Here is a 23,121-nt window from a genome sequence, read left to right as displayed (position 1 = left end):
TAAATTAGATCATAGAAGAAAGAAACTTATATATTTTAATCTCAAATTAGTTAATTTTTTTGAGTGTAGTTATCCCATAGTTGCAAGTATATTACATATTTTTCTGTTTTCTTCAGATTCAGCTCAACGAAAACAACGAAAAGCTCCTCGAAGAGCATTTACAGCAGCGATGGCATCGATGCCGCTGGTCAGGAGTCGGGAGCTACACCACAGTCGCAAATACAATTCAACGAGATACGCAGCCTGAAGCGTATGCAACAGCTTGGAGGTAATGGCACCTCCGTGCTGGACATTGCCGGCATACGAGATCCGCGCACGGGTCGCGTTCTGACCATTGGCGAAGCCATACAGCTGCGAATACTTGACGTGCGCACCGGCGAGATGCTGGTGGGTGAGCGTCGCATAACGCTCGAACAGGCTGCTGAACAAGGCCTGATCGATGCGCAGCTGGCGCGCCAGCTTCTGCAGCCAGGCGCTGGACGAGATGCAGCCGGACGTGAGCTCTCACTGCTGGAGGTGATACAGCGCGAGATAAGCGAAGCCGAGTCCGGCTATGAGACGGCCGAGAAACGCATCAAGGTAAACAACACAGTCACAGTAGAGCAGTCGCCATTGCCAACGCAATCCCCCTTGGATGTGGCATCCCCCGAGAAACCTAGAAATATTGTCGATGCCATTTGTGCGGGCAGTGTGGATGCCAAGACGGGCCTATATCGAGTCAAGTCGGGCCAAACAATTAGCCTGGCCGAGGCGTACGAGCGTGGCTATCTGATACGCCACGAATCGGTGACAATTAAATCGAATGCGCTGTGTTTAAGCGATGCCATTGCCCATGGCTTGGTGGATAGTGCTGGCTGGATAATAGATCGCAATTCGGGTGATAAGTTCCGTTTGGATTCGGCCATTGCCAATCAGCTGATCGATGCGAGCGTGCGCGAAATCGTCGATGCCAAACGCGACGTGAAAATTACTCTGCAAGCCGCGTTGCAGTCGGGCGTGTTAAATGCTAAAACCGGTCGCTACCTGAACGAGGTGACCAAAGAGAAGCTCAGCTTCTTGGAGGCACGAAATCGTCAACTGATTGTTAAACCGTATACCCTTAAAGATATATGTGATCTTAATCTGCTCGATAAACAGTCCCTGATCACAAGCCCAATGCGTCGCGAAAAACTAAGCATTATGCAGGCCATCGAGGCGGGAGTTTTGGATGGCAACCAGCTCAAGTGCATTACGAAGCGTAAGGGTGAGTTAATCACACTGCAGGAGGCAATTGCCGATGGCATTGTGCTACCAGCCGAGTGTAAATATCGTGATTTTATGACGGGCGAGTTAATAAGCATACCCGAGGCTGTGGAACGTGGCCTAATAAGTTCAGTATCACAGCGTTCCATTTTCGATATCGATGGTTTCAAGGATTTGCGTAGCAATGATTATGTCAGCTTTAATGTGGCCCTCTCGCGTGATATTTTACGTCGCAAGAGCACGGGCTTTGCCTTAGAGACAGGTCGGGATAGTCTAGTCCCACTTGAGGTGGCCGTTGGTGAGGGTCTGGTACGGCAGGAGGTTTATGAAATGTTTAGTCGAGGCATTGGCGTACATAATGCCAGCGGCAAGGAGCTAAGCGTTTTTGATCTGGTCTATCACAATCTTATTGACCCGAAGACTGGTTATTTACTCGATCCCAAGACTGGTGAGACAGTGCCTCTGGACAGCGCCATTGAGCGCAAGTTCATCACACCTGAAGGTGCTTTGCTGCTGAGCAGCCTGCTCAACATTACGTTGACCACTGAGACTGTGACTAGAACGATCAATCGTTATGTGACCATACGTGCCGGCTCTCAGGAGCCAGGTGATACAGTTTTACTGACCTTTACCGAGGCAGTGCGTCAGGGTTTCATTGACGAGGATAGACAGCTATTTAAAGATCCCAAAACGGGCAATGTTTACTCGGTGCAGCAGGCGCTCAACTATGGGCTGCTTGTACCCGACAGCAATCAAACGGTGCCGGAGCCCACAAATCGCAAAAAGACCAAGTCCACCATAACCATAGTGACAAAACAAATAATGCCCGAAGCGGAGCCTATCAAACTCAACACACAGCATACTAAATATGTAGAAAAGTCCGTGGAAATACCTATTTCCCAGGAGCTAATCAAACCGCAGCGTATTGTCTCGGAGTTTATTAATCTTGAGAAGAGCAGCTACATGGAACAGAATGTTACAGAGCGTCAAATTATGGAGCTGCCGCCGGGCGGCTGGCGCCTGAAGGACGCCATTGAACAGCGTCTATTTAATCCCGATACGGGCGTATTCCATGTCCAGGGCACAGATCGTCTGGTCAACTTTGAGGAATGCATAAACAAGCAGATTATAAACAATTTATCTGTCGCTGTTATTGAACCCAACACGGGAGATAAAATATCTGTTAAATCCGCCTTTGAGCGTGATATTCTGGACAGCTATGGCAACTATACAAACAACAGGCAGCAGGTCCTAGGTATGCGCAGCGCCATTTCCGAAGGTAAAATTCTATTGGAGACGGTACCGGCTACGCGTGGCGCCAGCCAGAAAACAATTCTACGCATAACGCGGGTAAATAACATGCCTGATGTGCTCGAGGTATCGACGCCATTGCACGATGCACCACCACGTTTCGTGGAGGTCGGCACCTGTCAACGTGAACTGGCTTCACCGGAGCCACTGCAAATAGCACCAGGTGCTATCTACGATCCGTCCACAGCGCTTGTCATTTTCACCCAAAGCGGAGAGACGGAGAACATTTTTGATGCCGCGCGTCAGGGTCTTATCGATGAGCAGCTCATTAAAATTGTGGATCCAACGACGAAGCAACAAATTTCTGTTACAGAAGCAATTGCTAGATCTATCTACGATCCACGCACGGCTACCATTCTGAATACCGAAGGGCAACCGGTGGATTTAATAACGGCTACCAAACTGGGTCTGCTTAGTGTAGTCGGTGCCCCTCTCGTAGCTGCTGAGGGTGCACTGCGCACTGTGCGTTTTGTGGTTGATCCACGAACCGGTGAGCAGATACCCGTTGAGGTGGCTTACGAACGTGGCATAGTATCACGTGATCAGCTTCAGCGCGGACGCTCTTTCGAAAACGAACCCACAATGACAACAACAACTGAGGAGAAGGTTGTGGTGCTTCAAAAGATGCGCAAGATTATACTGAAACCGCGGGATGCACTGCGCAAGTGTATACTCGATGAGGAGACCTGCAAAATACTTGAAGATACGCGCAACTTTACCAATGCCCAAGGCGAGGTCGTAAACATTAGCGAGGCTTTGAATACTGGTCTGATTGATGGACGTCGGGGCCAGGTGGCTGATCCACAGCGCAATCGTGTTCTCAATCTGCGACAGGCTGTTGAACAAAAGATCATCGATCCGGAGCAAACAAATCACATACTCATGCCTCTGGCCAAGAGTCTGTCCATTCCCAAGCTGCAGTCGCAAGGTCTAATTGATCCACAAACACAGACTATTGTCCATCCGGAGAGTGGTTATCCTTTGAGCATACACGAGGCCATTGTTTGTGAAGTACTCGATCCACATTCCAAACTGCAGAAACCCACAAAGTGCACCCTAGAGGAGGCCATCGAAAAAGGCATTATCAATCCAGATGAATCCACATTCAATTACAAAAATAAAATCTTAAACATTTCGGAAGCCATCGAGGCACATCTTTTCGATGCGAGCTATGACAAGCAAAAATTCAAAGTAGAAATACCACCCGTGGGCATGATATTCCCAGTGGCTGTAGAAAAAAGTCTCGTGGAGCCTACAAAGCGTGTTGTGCTGCATCCTATCACCAAAAAGGCTCTGCCCATTAAGCAGGCCATCGAGGATAACTTGATAATGTCCATACCCTATGCTCCCAAAGCGGATGCCATTGAGGTTGTTACTGCGCTGGAACGAGGTCTAATTGATGTGGCTGCACAAACCTATACACAACCCACGACAGGCGAGCGACTATCGTTGCGTCAGGCACTAGAGAATGGCGTGCTGGTGGTTAAACCACTTTCCGATTTTGTTATCAATCAAAAACCCATAGCCAACACCGAGATAATGGAAACGCTGAGGGCGGTGCACACAGTGACCACCAAAACCATTGAACTAATGCAGGGTTATGTACTCATCTCCAATAATGAGGTGCAGAATGTCAACACGGGTGAGGTGTGTACTCTAGAGCAAGCCAAGGAGCTAGGTATATTACGCGAGGAGGAAACAACACGCGAAACCAAAACCACAGCAGGCGAACCTGCCGAACAGGTGGCTCATAGCACGTTGCCTATCGCTAGCGATAAGACTGTGATCGTCGAAGAGCGCACACAAACCGTTGTGGTAAGCTCAGATACGAAAAAACAGGAGTTGCAAGTGGTCAGCACCACACAATCCACTAAGGAAGTTCCGGAGAACGCAGCAAAGCCCAGCAAGGAGCCTTCCAAGACTCTACAGAATGTCAAAGAGGCAGCAAAAATGGGCGCGTTGGGTGTCATTGCAGCGCCAGTACTGGCTGGTGGTGCTATTGTCAGCGGCGTTAAGAGTCTCATCAAGTCCGCCAAGTCAACCGGGGAAGATGTCAAAACCACCACGATAACAACGGCTATCAGTACCAAGGAGTCAACGTCGCAACCAGAAAAACCTCAAGTGAGCTTCATCGAAGAGGAGCGCAAGGCAGCGCAACCACAGTCCCAACAATTGCCAAGTGAAGTTGACAACCTGCTGCAGGATACGGAAAAGTTTATAAGCAGCACAACGGCCAACTTTATTGCAAACGAACAACAGCAGCATTTGCCTAAGGATCAACCACAAGCAGTGATTAAACCAGACGTAACAACAACCGCGTCTACAACAACCACAACTGTGACAACAATAACTACCTCAAAAACAACAACGGAAGCTCTGCCTGTCACTGTCAAGGAAGAACCACTAAAAGAAATATTAGCGGAGCAACCGAAGGAGTCAACGATAGTCAAAGAAATTCCAGAGCGCAAACAGGAAGTGACCGAAACCGTCCAAACTGTGACTAGTGAGAAGTCAATACCAGCTGATCTGCAAAGGGAAAAACTATTGGAGCAGCCCAAGGAGACAACAAAGGTCAAGGAAACACCAGAAGCAAAACGAGATGTCACTAAAGTCACGGAAACTGTAACCCGTGAGGAGCCAATTCCAGAGCCAGGCCAACAACAAAAGGACTCGCCCAAACCTGCAGAAAGGGCAAACACTTCGGAACCAGTTGCCAAGCCGGAGCCCGCGCCAAGGACTGCTGTTAAAGAGGAAGTAACGGAATTTGAGCCACCCTACACAGCACCACTAGCGCCTTTCCAAGAGACAATAGCCAAGGAAAGTGACATTGGAACGGACGAACCGCTTACCACGGATTCACAAAGCACTGTCACAATAACCACAACACAGGTGATAACAACGAAAACTGCCGAACCAACTCTGACGGAAACAACTATCAAAAGCGAAGGCAAACCAGAGAAGCTTGTAAAAGAACCAGAACATGTGATTTCCGAAATTGAACAACCAATGCAACCAATTGAATCAAGTGATATTTTACTTGATGAGCAAATTGTGACTGTCGAGGAGCCCACTACCACAGAGTCGACAACAACTAAAACTACCATTACCACAACAACAATCACAAGTGAAGAGCAGAAACCACATGAAGTTGTGAGTGTGGTGGAAGAGATAAAGGAGGTGCCTAAGGATGAACCAGTTGCACCCATGGAATCTGCGGCAGTGACAAATGATCAGCCTAAAAAGGAAGAGTCTCCATTTAAAGAAATAGTTGTCAAAGTAACAGACGAGGGTAAAGAGCAACCCGAGGAGCAGTCTCCAACCAAGGAAATAATTGAAGCCGTTTTAGAGAAGGCCAAGGAAGTAAGCCCAGAAGCACCCACTGCAAGCGTTCGCACCACAGAAACAGTTACCTCAACAACTGTAACATCAAAGCAACCGCAACAACCAGGAGCTCTAGAGGAACTGAAACAACCAGATGCTACGACAGACAAGCACCAAACAGTTGTCGATTTCATACAACACGAGAAATCAGCGCAACCTGCTATAGCTGGTGGCAGCAATATAATGCAGAACGTCAAGGATGCAGCTAAATTAGGCGCAATGGCTATAGTAGGAGCGCCTATCTTGGCAGGTAAAGCCTTGGTGGATGCGCTTAGCACGGATAAGACTACTAAACCCACACAGCAGATTACAGAAATTATCACGCAAACAGGAGAAGAAATTCAGCCAGCGGCGCCCGAACATGACAGCTCAAGTAGCACCACAATTGTGACCAAAATAACAACAACCACCACCACAACAACAAGCAGTAAATCCACGGAATCTACGCCCGACGATGAAGCGCGTGATACAGTGGAGACACAAGTCAGCACAGTGGAGCACACGGGTAAACGTGAAGTACCTATGACGCTGGCCATTGGTGATGCTATATCACAGAAATTGATCAGCCCCGAGGAGTGTCAAGTAATTGTGGATGGTGAACCACAGTCGCAAAGTGTGGCTGCACTACTCAAGGAGGAACAGCTCAGTCCATTGGATGAGGTGCAAATCATAGACGATAAGTTGATAATTCTACAACAGATTACCTACTTGGTGGATGTAGATACAGAGTTGACGCCCGAAAAGTTAAGTGAACTAAACATCTACGATACAAAACATCAATACTTCTTAGATCCGTCGACTGGTCAGAAAATATCCTTCCAAACACTCGTCTTTGACATGAACATATTCAATCCCGAAACGATTTTAGTCAAGAATTTTAGCACCGACAAATATGAGACCCTAACCGCTGCACTCGAACGTCCCTTGTTAGATAAGCACACAGGTCACATGGTAGATCCCAAAACAGGCAAAAAAATACCGTTCTTTGAATGCATCGAACGACAATGGATTATACGTGCCAATCCCGAAGAGCAACGACCCGCTCCCATTGAAAATGTTACGATAGACTCACAGACAGGAAAAGTGGTACTTGACGATGGTCAAGTTTGTTCCATTGTTGAGGCTATTAACAGTGGCAAACTGGACATACAGTCGATATCGGTGCGCGACCCAGTTAGCGGTGAGGTAATTCCATTGCGTATGGCAATTGAGTTGGGTGTGGTTGATATGCAGGCTGGTACGGTCATAGATATACAGACACTAAAAGAAATACCTATGGAGCTGGCTTTCCAGTTGGGTTTCCTGGTACCCGGTGCACGCAAACCAATTTCCCTTGAAGCGGCTGTACGCAAGGGTCTGTACGACCCCGAAACGGGCAAGCTCTACGATTCCGAGTCTCAGAATCAGGTCGACGTGCAAAAGTCTATAGAAATTGGTCTGGTTGATCCCAAGATTTCGCTCATTGTGGATACAGTTACCAAAAAGGAACTGAAGCTCGATTGCGCTATTGAGGATGAGCTTGTGGTGCCCGCCACCGGTAAGATTAAAGATAACAAGAATAATAAGCTTGTGCCGTTTGATGTGGGCGTTCAACAGCGTCTGGTGAAGACTGACAGCGTCACCTGGAGCCTGCCTGAGGTGCTGCAGCGTGAATTTTATTCGCCCACCACAGGTAAAGTGCTGAATCCTGTTACGGGTGAAGATATTCTTCTTCAGCAGGCCATTGAAATGGGCTTTGTTGAGTTGGATTCCACACTAGTTAAGGATACCGAGCATGATAAGATTTTGCCAGGCAAGGAAGCTGCCAAAGTGGGTCTTCTGGATACGGTGCGTGGCACTCTTAGCTCACCCAACATTAGCCTGGACGAGGCCTTTGTTAAGGGTTATCTTATAAGCACCAAGAAACCCTGGTCTCTGGTCGATTGCCTGCTGCGTGGTCTTTACGACCCTTCGACAGCTAAATTTAACATTGACGGCAAACAGCTTGACTTAAAGTCGGCCATTGCGCAGAAGCTCATCAATCCCGAAGAGCTTGTGCTGCTCGATCCCAAAACTGAATCGATTATTTCGTTGAATGAGGCCATTGCCAAGGGCTATTTGGATCCAATTGGTGGCTTTGTCATTAATCCGTACGCTTCAACGAAACTCTCTCTGCATGAAGCTCTCGAGAATCGCATTCTTATACCACCCAAACGCAAGCGCAGTCTACCCGATGCTGTTTATAGGGGCCTATACGATCCCAAGACCGGCCAGTTTAGCAATACGATCACACGGGAGAAATTAACAACTGAACGTGCCATTCGTAGGGGTATACTCGATCCCGATTCGACGGTCGTCAATGTTTCAGGTCAGGTTGTACCATTTGGTGTGGCCACCGAGACGGGTATTGTGGATAGTCAACAAGGCACGGTAAGGGATACAGATGATCAGCAAATTGATTTCAAGGAAGCCTTTGATAAGGGAGTCCTGGTAGAGGCTAAGAAGCCCTTGCGTCTCATAGAAGCTGTTGTCAAGAATATTTACGATGAGAGCGATGGTCACTTTGTTGATCCCAAGTCTGGAGAGAAACTGAACTTTGCCGAGGCTTTGAATACCAATCTCCTAGATGAGCACAGCGTCCAGATTAGGGATTTCAATAGTGGTTTGTACAAACAGCTCAATTTAACGCATGCTAAGGATACAGGTCTTATAGATGCTCAGAATGCCAAGCTACTTTATAATAACCAGTCGATGACCATTAAGCATGCTTTTAACATTGGTATTCTGATGGATGTGAATGCTCCCATTAGCGTGCAGCGCGCTATACATCAGGGTCTCTTCGATGACAAGACTGGTAAATTGACTGATCCCAAAACTGGACGGAAAATAACCCTATTGGAGGGCATGCGCAGCTTTGTCATTAATCCCCAGCTGCCCTGCTATTTCGATGAGCAGTCTGAGCAAATGTTCAGCCTCAGCGAGACCTGTCGCAATGGCATCATCAATAGAAGGGAGGGCGTCTTTAAGGAACCAGGCAGTACTAGCTTTGTGCCACTTGGTGAGGCTTTGAGCTTGGGTTTGATTGTGGACATAGAAAATGCCGGCTTTGGGCTATATGAGCTTTTGGCCATGAGCTTCTATGATGTGACCACGCGTCAGGTGCTACATCCAGTGACCAATCGCAAGTTAAACCTGAATGAAGCCTGCGTCGAGGATGTCGTTAGTCTTTCCTCCAGTTTGGTCAAGCATTATGAGTCGGGCAAATATATGCGCCTAGCGAATGCCATTAAGGAGCAACTCATTGATGATTCGAAGGGCTGTTATAATCTGGGCAATGAACAAATAGATTTGCAGGCAGCTAGAGCACGTGGTTTAATTGTCTCCAACCGCCGTCTATTGAGTCTGGAAATGGTTCTGCGCATGCAGCTTTATCGATCCGAAACAGGCAAATTCTGTGATCCCACAACGGGCGAGTATATAGATTTGATTGAAGCTATACACGCAGGCTTTATAGATCCAGCAAGTACTGTCTTTAAGAATCAGCTTACAGGCAAGGAATTACCCCTAACGGCTGCTATAGAAAATAGCGATATAGATGTAACTAAGGGACGCGTTTTCGATCCGAAATCCAAATCTACCTACAATTATGATGTAGCTTTCGCGCGTGGCATACTCGTGACTATACCCCGGTCTCTTACCGATCGCAGCGAAATCGTGCGCCGTCAGGACAGCGTTGAACTCTTAAGTCAGACGCCCGTGAGCGTCGTTATTAGCAAACCCCGCGAAATGTCACTCGATGAAGCTATCAGATATAACATAATCGACCCGAAGACCGCACTCGTACGCGATTTCGATAGCTTTAAATACTTGCCCTATGCTTTGGCTCATGAACGCGGTCTCGTTGACGAATCAAAGCGCACGCTCGTCGATCCTAAAGCTTTATACTTTGCATTTGATTCCACGCTGTTGATCTATGTGCGGGAACCCGTTTCATTCGATCAGGCGGCTGAATCCAAGTGTTTGGATCTGCAAACCGGCATGCTTACCTATCAGCCCGTAATCCCAGCCAGCGATGACAGCGCAAACGATTCACTGACTGTCATCGAAACGTCGCCTAAGATATACACGCTTAAGGATGCCGCCGGTGTTGGCATTATTGATCCCGATTCGGCGCTGGTCAAAGATCTGGCCAAAGCGAAGCTTGTGCGTTTGCCAGAGGCCTTCCGCAAGGGCCTGATGGATGCCAACAAGGCGAACGTGTTGAATACCCAAACCTCCAAGTTGTGCACACTGCAGGAGGCCTACGAGAGTGGCCTGATCTGTACACCCAAGCGTTCATTTGGTTTGCTAGAGGCCATCACATTTAACCTGTACAACCCGACCAATGGGTGTCTAGTTGATCCCTTCCAAATGCATCCCGATATCATCAAGCGAAAGAAGTATACATTGGCCGATGCCATTAGTGCAGGTCTAATTGATCCCTCCTCGACGGTGGTGCGTGATCCCAGCACTGGCGTCATTCTACCACTGGCTGCTGCCATTAGCACTGGCTTAATAGATGCCACTGAAGGTCGTCTGAACGATGCCAATGACCCAAAAAATAATATCGATTTGGTGAAGGCCGCCGAGAAGGGCTTACTGCTACCAGCCGAACAGCGGGTAAGTTTCACAGACCTAGTCTGTCTCTGCGTTTATGTGTTTTAGCAGGTTTTTTACTTTCAAATTTCCAAATCACAATCAAAAAATCGGAAAACCACAACAAAATTAGACAAACAAAATTTTACAACGCTTCGTGGCATGTTATTTTTGGTATACTCTATATATAATTTCTATAATAATCATTATTTTTCGAAGTTTTGTTACGAACTTTTTGATCAGTGCGCTCTCAACTTTACTCTTTACTTTTCTTTCTATCATCAGACTAACCCACAGCTCTGTCTGCTTATCTAAGAGAAAACTCTACATTTTAATTTGCAAATCATATTTATGATTATTATTATTTTATTTTGCTTGTCCTGAAAAATGGACAAAAATTTCTTATATTGCAGCGCATGGCATTGAGTTTTATATGTTCTCGTTCACAAAACACATCAATCAAATCAAATCTATCGCATAATTTTTCAAATGAATCAACTAAAATTGCTGAACTTGCTTTCAATGATTTTCAAGTTAAGAATGCAGCAAGTAAAATGTCAATCAGCAAGTACTACATACCACATTATCACAACACAGATCGATTGTTATCATATAGACAACATTATAATCATCAAATTGCTTGATCTGGCAACGCAACGCAACGCGCGTCTCCATTACTCTCCATAACTACTCAGCACGAATGACGTCGGCAATAATAATTTACAATCTCTTTCTTATATACACACATATCTATTAATAACACAAAACATATACATACATATACTCGTACAAATTTATATGATATCTTTATCACACATACCTACATATACTTCCTTTACTCTAAACTCTCGTAAGTCCCACCTAGGCAGCATTCTCCTTAGGTCCATTCCTAACCTTACCAAACTGTAACGTTGTAAAGTCTTAATGAATAACCCTATTGTATACTCTATATATATAATTTTCCAAATAATCCTCTTGGATATTTTAGACGCAATTTGTTATATATAATTCATACTATACTGCCATCTTCGGTAATCAGTATTTCTGAAACCCATAGACCAACTGGTCTAACCTAAGCTAACCTTTCTTTATATATACATATATTAAAAGTATCTTTGCCCTTATATAGTTCTTCTACGTTACAGTTTGGTCTGACTACAGTTGCTATAAGCGCTGGCAAATGTAGTTCTTTAGCTCTTGTAACTTGCTCTTAGTTTACTTTGAACTAAGTTAGTATTTATTAGTATTTATTTTTACATATACATATTTTTTAAATACCAATTTTCTACCTATTTTCAGCATATTATACATACATTTATTCTTATATTATTTCGTTTGCAGTTTTTATTTTTGAGTATGCTCAGTACAAAAAAAAAAAAATACAAAAAACAAAAGGAAATATTAATAATAAAAACCCAAACTTAACACTAATCCAAGAAAACAATAAAACTCAACAACAAAAAACCATTAAAACGTAGTTAGATGCCCATACTAAAAGTATAAAACTGTGTAGTTGCCCCAGTCCAAAAGTAGTGCTCGTTAATTATTTAGTAGCGCCTATTAGTATGCCTTGGTGTTTTTGAACGTATTTTAACTATTATTTATAATAATTGTATTTGTTTTGTTGTTAAACGCTTTAACGCCTAACCTAACCTAACACTTGCCGCCCTATAAATTGCTTCCAAACTTTTGCGTATGCTTTTGCCGCTGCTTAAGTTTATCAAATTTCAGCTATTGTATGTTTGTGTGCTCTATATATATTTTGTGTTACATATCTTACGCCTTTCGATTATATACTGTTTATATACAAAATTCTTATAAACATTTTCATATGCTCTATATATATATTACCCCAAGTACCAAATATTTAAGTATGAACATGTAACTGGCTAAGTAATGCCTATTTTAATTCGTCGTACTAATTATTCTCTTTTTTTTAACATCATGATCAATCATAAATTTTGGCATACAGCAAGCAGTATTCGAAAAGTTCAACATGTGCGAGGAGAATGTCAACGATCTTCTCAAATGGGTGACATCTGTTGAACAAAAAATCTCAAGCGTTGGCGGCCCTCGTGAAAAAATCGATGAGCTGCGCAATCAAATCAATGCGCTCAAGGTTGGTTGATGATTTATATCTTCTATATAATCCTACATTTCATATTTTATTTATACATTTACATTTCGCAATATGCGGCATATAAGTAAATTCGGTGAAGCACGTTTTTTGGCAAAATGATAAAAAACTGGTTTTATTGCTTTTTGTTCTATATATTGCTTTTGTGTATCTTAAGCTAATCTTTATTTCCTTTTCACAGCAAATCAAGGATGAAATCGAATCCCAGCAGCGTCCAGTGGCCACTTGTCTGGAGCAAATACGTCAAATTGTGCTTACCGGCGGCGATGTGCTTTCCGCACCGGAGGTCACCACCTTGGAGAACTCTGGCCGTGAGCTGCGTTCTCGCGTGGATCGTGTCAATGATCGCACTGTGCGTCTACTGCGTCGCCTGGAGGCTGGACGTGACGAGCTGACCAAACTGCGTAGCGAACTGGATGTCTTCTCCGATTGGCTGCAGTTGGCGCGCCGCACTCTGGAGGACAAGGAGCGCGCTCTGTCGGACCTAACGCGTCTTGCTTCGCAGGCAGACACCATACGTGAGTTTGTCAGCGATGTGATTGGTCACCAGGCGGATCTACGTTTCATCACAATGGCCGCACAGAAGTTTGTGGACGAGAGCAAGGAGTTCCTTGCCGTACTCAATGACTTCCGCACCTCACTGCCAGAAAGGCTGCCCCATGTGGAGCCACTGTCCAGTGCCGAGAGTCCCATACGCCAGGAGGTTTCGCTGGTGTCAGCACAGTATAAGGATCTGCTGAATCGCGTCAATGCGCTGCAGGATCGTGTCTCCGGCTTGGGTGGCAGACAGCGTGAGTACCAGGATGCCTTGGACAAGGCCAATGAGTGGCTGCGCAGCATGCAGCCGCGTATCTCGCGTGTCATCTCCGAACCTGTCGCTGGAGATCCCAAGGGCGTGCAAGATCAGATGAATGAGGCGAAGGCGCTTCACAATGAGCTCCTGTCCAGCGGTCGATTAGTGGACAATGCTCAACAAGCTCTAGATAATCTACTACGTAGCCTGGGCGGCCAGCTCAGTCCCATGGAGATTAATCAACTGGAGCTGCCCATTGCAGATTTGAAGAACAACTATCAGCAGTTGCTGGACACGCTCGGAGAGCACTGCAAGACTTTGGATAAGACACTCGTGCAGTCGCAGGGCGTGCAGGATGCACTCGATAGTCTGGGTAGCTGGGTTAATCAAGCCGAGGACAAGTTCAAGCTGAATTTGCGTCCCGCCTCCCTAATCAAGGAGCGCCTGCAAGAGCAGATACGCGAGCACAAGGTGCTCCTGGCTGATCTGCAGTCACATCAGGCTAGCATAGATGGCGTTCAAATCTCTGCCAAGCATCTTCTAGCCAGTGCCTCTAATGCGCGCATTGCCAAGAAGGTGGAATCAAATCTGAACGATGTAACTGGCAAATTTGAGAAGCTCTATGAAAAGGCGAACAAGCGTGGCGAATTCCTTGATGATGTCTACAATCGCCTCTCCAAGTACCTGGATGACATTAGCAATGTAGAACAGCGCATGGGCAGCCTGCAGGAGGCTTTGGACAGCCGCGAGACCAGTTTGCTCTCCACGGAGGAGGTGGCACGCCGCATGCTCGACTTGGCTCGCGAAAAAGATCAGTTGACTCCACAGTTCGAGGATTGTGTGCGCAATGGCAAGGACCTGATAGGTCTGCGTGATGTGACCGATACGGGCGCTTTGCGTGATCGCATCAAGGCTCTGGAATCTCAGTGGCGCAACATTAACATCAGCATCGATGAGCGTGCCAAGCTGTCCAAGCAGAAGGCCGAACGACAGTTGGCTTACGAAAGCCTCAAAAATGACGTCTTGTCCTGGCTAACCAACACAGAGGGTCGTGTCAACGGACTGGCACCCGTGGCCATAGATCTAGACAAGATACGCCAGCAGCACGATGAGCTAAAACCAATCTGCAAGGATTATCGTGACTATGCGCCAACTATAGACAAGATCAATGATATAGGCGCCCAATATGATGCACTTGTGCGACCAGATAGCCCCACACGCAAACGCTCCACGTACAGTCCCATCAAAAGGACAAGTCCGCTGCGTCGTATGTCCGGAGACGCCAGAAGCCCCAGCCCGACCAAGGGAGGTATACTGTCGCCACTATCGACTGGTTCCAGTGGATTCGGTAGCCGCAGATCCTCTCAGGATGGCTTCCAGCTCTCTGAACTGTCTCCGGTGCAGCAGCAGCTGAGCGAGATTAACAATCGCTATGGATTGATTGGCGTTCGTCTCAATGATCGCCAAAACGAGCTGGACAATCTTAGCGAGGAGTTGCGCAAGCAATACGAAAACCTGAAGGGTTTGGCGCAGTTCTTGGAACGTATTCAACGCCAGGTGCCCAAGGAGTCGGTGTCCAACAAGGAGGAGGCTGACCGCTGCATTAAGCAGGCGCGCAAGATCCTCGAGGATATGTACGAAAAACAGAGTCTGCTGGACACAACCAAAGCGCAGATTAAGGACATCCTGCGACGCAAGTCAGATGTGCCCGGCGCCGAGCAGCTGCGTGTGGAGAACGACAACATCCAGGAGAAGTGGAAGAATCTCAATGACATCTGCAAGAATCGCATTGCCTTCTCTGAGAAGCTTCGCGACTTCCTGGACACCCATGGCAATCTCAAGAGCTGGTTGGACAGCAAGGAGCGTATGTTGACTGTACTGGGACCGATTTCCTCGGATCCACGCATGGTTCAGAGCCAGGTGCAGCAGGTGCAAGTATTACGGGAGGAGTTCCGCACTCAGCAGCCGCAACTAAAACACTTCCAGGAGCTGGGACATGATGTGGTCGATCATTTGGCTGGCACACCCGATGCCCAGGCCGTTGAGCTGAAGCTCAAGGATGTGCTCAACAAGTGGGACGATCTAATGGGTAAGCTGGACGATCGCGCTAATAGTCTGGGTGGTGCTGCTGATAGCTCAAAAGAGTTCGACGCGGCTGTTAATCGCCTACGCGAGGCTCTGCAAAACATTAGCGACAACCTAGACACGCTACCCATCGATGGCGATCACCAAGAAAATCTCCGAAAGATCGAAAACCTCGAGCGTCAGCTGGAGGGTCAGCGTCCACTCTTAGCTGATGTAGAGCAATCCGCGGCCACGTTGTGTAATATTCTCGGCGATCCAGCCTCACGCGCTGATGTCAACTCGCGTGTTGGAGCGCTAGAAAAGCAATACCAGGCACTGCAAAAGAAGTTGGACACGAAGAAGGCTGAAACGGAGGCCTCGCTGCGTGATGGCCGCCACTTTGCCGAGAACTGCTCCAAGACGCTCGGCTGGCTTTCCGGCGAGCTGTCCAATTTGACCGATCGTCTGCTTGTGTCTGCCCACAAGCCAACGCTGCAGCACCAGATCGATACGCACGAGCCCATCTACCGTGAGGTGATGGCGCGCGAGCATGAGGTAATTATGTTGATCAACAAGGGCAAAGATCTGTCCGATCGCCAGCAGGATCGTGGTGTCAAACGTGATCTGGATCGTATACAACAACAATGGGAAAAACTGCGTCGTGAGGCTGTCGATCGTCACACGCGTCTACAGACTTGCATGGAGCACTGCAAGAAGTATTCACAGACTTCTGAGACCTTCCTTGCCTGGCTGCGTACCGCCGAGGATAAGCTCGCGGATCTTACTCCCGGTGTCTTATCCAAATCCAAGCTTGAGACGCGTCTGCGTGACCTTCAAACGTTCCGCAGCGAAGTGTGGAAGCATTCGGGTGAATTTGAGAACACCAAGGGCCTGGGTGAAACCTTCCTCAGTAGCTGTGACATTGACAAGGAGCCGATCAAGGCAGAGCTGCAGGATATACGCGATCGCTGGGAGCGTTTGAACAACGATCTGATCGCACGCGCTCATGAGATTGAGAACTGCTCGCGTCGTTTAGGTGACTTTAATGACGAGCTGCGAAATTTGGATCACTCCCTGGGTCGTTGCGAGGATCGCCTTGCCGCACATGATGCGCTGGGTGGTGCTGCCAAGGATCCCAAGCTACTCGAACGCGTCAAGGCAATACGCGAGGAGCTGACGAATCTAAGTAAGCCGCTGCAATCGCTTAAGGCGTTGGCCAAGGACATTAGTGCCGAAGCACGTGCCGCCGGCGGTGATGCGGATCACTTGACCAGCGAAGTTGACGGCTTAGCCGATCGCATGTCCGAGCTGCAGGGTCGTCTGGATGATCGCTGCGGTGAGCTGCAATCGGCCGCCACAGCTGTGTCCCAGTTCAACGAACAGATGAAGGGTCTGGGTATTGATCTGAACGATCTGGAGACTGAGGTTGAGAAGCTATCGCCGCCCGCCCGTGAGATTAAGATCGTGCAACAGCAACTGGATGATGTAGGCAAACTGCAGAACAAACTGGATCGCCTAGTGGGTCGTCTGGAGGATGCCGAGCGTGCCGCTGATGTTCTTGTAGACGCCGGCTTCTCTGCGGACACCAGTCAGACGCGCGACCAAATCTCCACGCTGCGCAAGACTCTCGGTCGTTTGGATAATCGTGTGCGCGATCATGAGGACAAGCTTCAAAGCACGCTGAAGGCTCTGCGGGAGTTCTACGACGTGCAGTCGCAAGCACTGGATGACATCCAGGACGTAAGCGATGAATTCAAGCGAATGAAGCCTGTGGGCTCAGAGCTGGATCAGATTAGACGCCAACAGGAGGACTTCCGCAAGTTCAGAGAGAACAAAGTAGAGCCATTGGCTCTGAATGTGGACAAGGTCAACATGGCTGGACGCGATTTGGTTCGCTCCGCAGCCAGTGGCGTCTCTACGAACACCATTGAGAAGGACTTGGAAAAGCTGAACGATCGCTGGAACGATTTGAAGGAACGCATGAACGAGCGCGATCGTCGCCTGGACGTAGCACTGCTACAGTCCGGAAAGTTCCAGGAAGCCCTAGCAGGACTCTCCAAATGGTTGAGCGATACCGAGGAAATGGTGGCCAATCAGAAAGCACCCAGCTCCGACTACAAGGTGGTTAAGGCGCAGCTGCAGGAGCAAAAGTTCCTCAAGAAAATGTTGCTGGATCGTCAGAACTCGATGGGCTCGTTGGCCAATTTAGGAAAAGAGGTGGCCAATCATTGCGAGCCTGCTGAGCGCGCCTCCATCGAGAAACAGCTGAATGATCTGATGAAGCGTTTCGATGCCCTCACCGATGGCGCCGAGCAGCGTGAGCAAGATCTAGAGGAGGCCATGGAGGTGGCCAAGCGTTTCCATGACAAGATTAGCCCGCTGGAATTGTGGCTGGATAATACGGAACGTGCAGTTAAGGCCATGGAGCTGATACCCACGGATGAGGAAAAGATACAGCAACGCATTCGCGAGCATGATCGCCTGCACGACGAGATTCTGGGTAAGCAGCCTGATTTTACGGATCTTGCCGATGTGGCTGCTCAGCTGATGCATTTGGTCAGCGATGACGAGGCTGTCAATCTGGGCGAGAAGGTGCGCGGTGTGACCGAACGCTATACAGGTTTGGTCGACGCCAGCGACAATATTGGCGCTCTGCTTGCCGAATCCCGTCAAGGATTGCGCCATCTGGTGTTGAGCTATCAGGATTTGGTGGCGTGGATGGAAAGTATGGAGAATGAGCTGAAGCGTTTCAAGTCCTTGCCAGTCTATGCCGAGAAGCTGTTGGAGCAAATGGATCATCTGCTGGAGCTGAACGAGAACATTGCGGGACACGCAAACAATGTGGAGTCCACTGTTGAATCCGGCGCAGAGCTCATGAAGCACATTTCCAATGATGAGGCCATACAACTGAAGGATAAGTTGGATTCACTGCAGCGTCGCTATGGCGATCTGACCAATCGTGGTGGAGATCTGCTCAAGAATGCTCAGAATGCTTTGCCACTTGTGCAGCAGTTCCATGAGGCCCACAATCGCTTGGTTGAATGGATGCAAAGTGCCGAGACCGCCTTGGCACCCAGTGAACCACGTCAGGCAGATGTGCTGCGTCTGGAGAGCGAGCTATCCGACATGCGTCCCATACTGGACACCATCAATCAGGTTGGGCCTCAGCTGTGTCAGCTATCACCAGGCGAGGGTGCCGCCACCATTGAAAGCATTGTTACCCGCGACAATCGTCGCTTCGATGCGATCGTGGAGCAGATCCAACGCAAGGCCGAACGTCTGCACTTGAGCAATCAGCGCGCCAAGGAAGTCACAGGTGATATTGATGAGCTGCTAGAGTGGTTCCGTGATATGGATACCACATTGCGTGAGGCCGATCCACCTGCCATGGAGCCGAAATTGGTGCGCGCTCAGTTGCAGGAGCATCGTTCCATCAATGATGACATTTCCAGTCAGAAGGGACGCGTGCGTGACGTCACCGCCGCCTCCAAGAAGGTGCTGCGTGAATCGCCGCAAAGCGAGAATACCGCAACGCTGCGCGAGAAGCTGGACGACCTTAAAGAGATTGTGGACACCGTTGCACAGCTGTGCAGTGAACGTTTGGGTATTTTAGAGCAAGCTTTGCCACTTTCCGAGCACTTTGCCGACTCGCATTCGGGTCTGACCACTTGGTTGGATGACATGGAGCAGCAAATCTCACGCCTGAGCATGCCAGCTCTGCGGCCCGATCAGATTACGCTGCAGCAGGACAAGAACGAGCGTCTTCTGCACTCCATAGCCGAGCATAAGCCACTGCTGGATAAACTCAACAAAACAGGTGAAGCTCTGGGCGCTCTGGTCGCCGACGAAGATAGCGCCAAGATCAATGAGATTCTCGACACGGACAACGCCCGCTATGCGGCGCTGCGTCTGGAGCTGCGCGAACGTCAACAGGCACTGGAGAGCGCTCTGCAGGAGTCCAGCCAGTTCTCTGACAAACTTGAGGGCATGTTGCGTGCGCTGGCCAACACAGTGGATCAGGTGAATCAATTGGATCCACTCTCAGCACTGCCACAGAAGATACGCGAGCAAATCGAGGACAATGATGCTCTGATGGATGATCTGGATAAGCGTCAGGATGCTTTTAGCGCTGTGCAGCGTGCTGCCAACGATGTCATTGCTAAGGCTGGCAACAAGGCTGATCCTGCCGTGCGCGACATCAAAGCCAAACTAGAGAAGCTCAATAATCTGTGGAACGATGTTCAGAAGGCTACCAAGAAACGTGGCAGCTCCTTGGATGACATACTCAGTGTTGCGGAGCCCTTCTGGAAGCAGTTGAATAGCGTCATGAAAACACTCAAAGATCTGGAGGAGACGCTGTCCTGCCAGGAGCCACCAGCGGCACAGCCGCAAGACATCAAGAAGCAACAGGTGGCTCTGCAGGAGATACGCCACGAAATCGATCAGACCAAGCCCGAAGTGGAGCAGGTGCGTCGCCATGGTAGCAATTTAATGAACATGTGCGGTGAACCTGACAAGCCAGAGGTCAAGAAGCACATCGAGGATTTGGATAATGCCTGGGACAACATTACAGCGCTATATGCCAAGCGGGAGGAGAACCTGATCGATGCCATGGAGAAAGCCATGGAGTTCCATGAAACACTGCAGAACCTGCTCAAGTTCCTCACCAAGGCTGAGGACAAGTTTGCTCACTTGGGCCCTGTGGGCTCCGACATTGATGCCGTCAAGCGACAGATTGAACAGCTCAAGTCGTTCAAGGACGAAGTCGATCCGCATATGGTCGAAGTAGAAGCATTAAACAGGTAAGCTTTGAATTGCTTAAATACTTCGATTCTCATATCTTATAATTTGTAATAATGATATATCAACACCGTGTTTGTGTGGTCTACCTTCAATCGTACAATTGGCAGAGGTCTAGAAAGGCAAGATAGTTTCAAAATTTCGTACGTTCTCTATTGTTCGTTCGTTATTGTTGTATACATTTAAGTGCCTGCATTGTAAGCTGTGAAATGTGAAATGAGATGTGATCAGCGATCAGAGATCCGTGATTTCTATAAAATTTCTTATTTTTGATCTTCTGGTCTATAATCTACGATCTGTGATGTCTGATCTGTGATCAACGATCGCTGATTTGTGATCTCTGATGTGCTTTGCGCATGTTTCTTATGATTTACGCCAAAAGCCACTGGAGCCAGCGGTTCCAAAGTCGTTATTGCATGTGCACCGGCAAGCCGCCAGTTTTTATTATTATTGTTGCGTTCTGCCTGCATCTTAAGCACCAGCCATAAACAACTCATGTTAATACTCTCTTGACCAATTACAGACAAGCTGTGGAATTAACGGAACGCACTTCGCCGGAGCAGGCGGCATCGATAAGGGAGCCATTGTCCGTGGTCAATCGCCGTTGGGAGGCATTGCTGCGTGGCATGGTCGATCGGCAAAAGCAGCTCGAGCATGCGCTGCTCCATTTGGGTCAATTCCAGCATGCACTCAACGAGCTGTTGGTCTGGATAAACAAGACAGACAGCACATTGGATCAGTTGAAACCGGTAAGACAACGAAAGAATAGTTTGCAAATAGGCAAAATTAAATTACTTGTCTTGTTTGCAGATACCCGGCGATCCGCAACTACTTGAGGTTGAGCTTGCCAAGCTTAAGGTGCTGGCCAATGATATACAGGCGCATCAGAACTCAGTGGACACACTCAACGATGCTGGACGCCAGCTAATTGAGACAGAGAAGGGCTCTGTGGAGGCCTCTACGACGCAGGAGAAGCTACGCAAGCTAAACAACGAGTGGAAGCAACTGTTACAAAAGGCCAGCGATCGCCAGCACGAGTTGGAGGAGTCTCTGCGCGAAGCTCAAGGCTACATTGCTGAGGTCCAGGACATATTGGGCTGGTTGGGCGATGTGGATGCCGTGATTGGTGCCAGCAAGCCGGTGGGTGGTCTGCCAGAGACAGCGACCGAGCAGCTGGAACGCTTTATGGAGGTCTACAATGAGCTGGAGGAAAATAGGCCCAAGGTTGAGACAATACAAGCGCAGGGTCAGGAGTACATTAAGCGCCAGAACCAAATGAAGGTCTCCTCCAGTAATCTGCAGCACACACTGCGCACACTGAAACAACGCTGGGATGCGGTGGTTTCGCGTGCATCCGATAAAAAGATTAAACTAGAGATTGCACTTAAGGAGGCTACCGAATTCCATGAGACACTTCAGGCCTTTGTCGAGTGGCTCACCCAGGCTGAGAAGCAGCTTTCCAATGCTGAGCCCGTTTCGCGCGTGCTGGAGACCATTCAAGCCCAGATGGAGGAGCATAAGGTCCTGCAAAAGGATGTGAGCACACATCGTGAAGCTATGCTGCTGCTAGACAAGAAGGGCACGCATCTTAAATACTTCAGCCAGAAGCAGGATGTGATTTTAATCAAGAATCTGCTCGTCTCAGTGCAGCATCGCTGGGAGCGTGTGGTCAGCAAAGCGGCAGAGCGCACACGTGCTCTGGATCATGGCTACAAGGAAGCCCGTGAGTTCAATGATGCCTGGAATAGCATGATGCAGTATCTGCAGGAAACCGAACAGGTACTGGATCAAATCATCGAAGAAGCCACTGCCTCCAAGGAGCCACAAAAGATCAAGAAATACATTGGCAAGCTAAAGGAAACACATCGCCAGCTAGGCGCCAAACAGTCCGTCTACGATGGCACAATGCGCACAGGCAAGAACCTCATGGAGCGTGCGCCAAAGGGCGATCGTCCAGTACTGGACAAGATGCTACTGGAGCTTAAGGAGCAATGGACGCGTGTCTGGTCGAAGAGCATTGAACGTCAGCGCAAACTAGAGGAGGCCTTGCTGCTCTCCGGACAGTTTAGCGACGCTCTGGGCGAGCTGCTCGACTGGCTGAAGAAGGCCAAGAGCCGGCTCAACGAGAACGGACCCGTGCACGGTGATCTGGAGACGGTGCAGGGCTTGTGTGAGCATCACAAGCACATTGAACAGGATCTTCAGAAGCGCTCCGCTCAAATGCAGGGCGTGCTGAAGACCGGTCGTGACCTGGAGCGCTCGGGCAATAATCCTGAAGTGGGTCGCCAGCTCGACGAGCTGCAATCCATTTGGGAGGAGGTCCAGAAAGCTGTGGGCAAACGCGGAGAGCGACTCCAAGTGGCTCTGGTGGATGCTGAAAAGCTTAATGCACGCGTTCAGGCTCTGTTCGATTGGCTGGATCATGCGGAACACAAGTTGCGTTATGCCAAGAATGCGCCCGATGATGAGAAGGTCTCACGCGAAATGATGGACATTCACACCGAGTTTATGCGTGATCTGCGCGTGCGTGAGCGTGAGAAGAGCGAAACGTTCGAGTATGCGGAGGAGATTATTGGCAAGGCCTATCCGGATGCCATACCCATCATCAAGAACTGGCTATCAATTATACAGCAACGTTGGGAGGAGGTGCGACAATGGGCCATCAACCGCGAGTCGAAGCTGGAATTGCATTTGCAATCGCTCAAGGATCTGGACGATACCATTGAGGAGCTGCTCGCTTGGCTCAGTGGACTCGAAGGCACCCTGTTGAGTAAGTTAT

The 23,121-nt window shown here is 48.5% G+C and overlaps 1 protein-coding gene across 27 annotated transcripts in view; it reads left to right on the top strand.

Moving 5' to 3' along the window:
* The window catches only part of LOC115758114 (microtubule-actin cross-linking factor 1), an 83,545-nt gene that overhangs the window by 52,051 nt on the left and 8,373 nt on the right, over positions 1 to 23,121 (top strand). For 21 of the 27 annotated variants that reach the window (XM_030698670.1, XM_030698671.1, XM_030698667.1 and 18 more), the window contains 5 exons: positions 117 to 10,572; positions 12,521 to 12,667; positions 12,867 to 20,344; positions 20,866 to 21,091; positions 21,153 to 23,112. In XM_030698670.1, the coding sequence (XP_030554530.1) occupies positions 117 to 10,572; positions 12,521 to 12,667; positions 12,867 to 20,344; positions 20,866 to 21,091; positions 21,153 to 23,112 (20,267 nt within the window). The remainder of the gene's footprint in view (positions 1 to 116; positions 10,573 to 12,520; positions 12,668 to 12,866; positions 20,345 to 20,865; positions 21,092 to 21,152; positions 23,113 to 23,121) is intronic. The other 6 variants (XM_030698661.1, XM_030698660.1, XM_030698658.1 and 3 more) reach the window with 1 other exon arrangement.

The sequence above is a fragment of the Drosophila novamexicana genome, unplaced genomic scaffold (genome assembly GCF_003285875.2).
Source record: "Drosophila novamexicana strain 15010-1031.04,08,12 unplaced genomic scaffold, DnovRS2.1 tig00000121-arrow-pilon, whole genome shotgun sequence".
Classification (NCBI taxonomy): Eukaryota; Metazoa; Arthropoda; class Insecta; order Diptera; family Drosophilidae; genus Drosophila; species Drosophila novamexicana.
The sequence above is the reverse complement of the archived record's forward strand: the minus strand, read 5'-3'. Positions and strand labels throughout refer to the sequence as shown.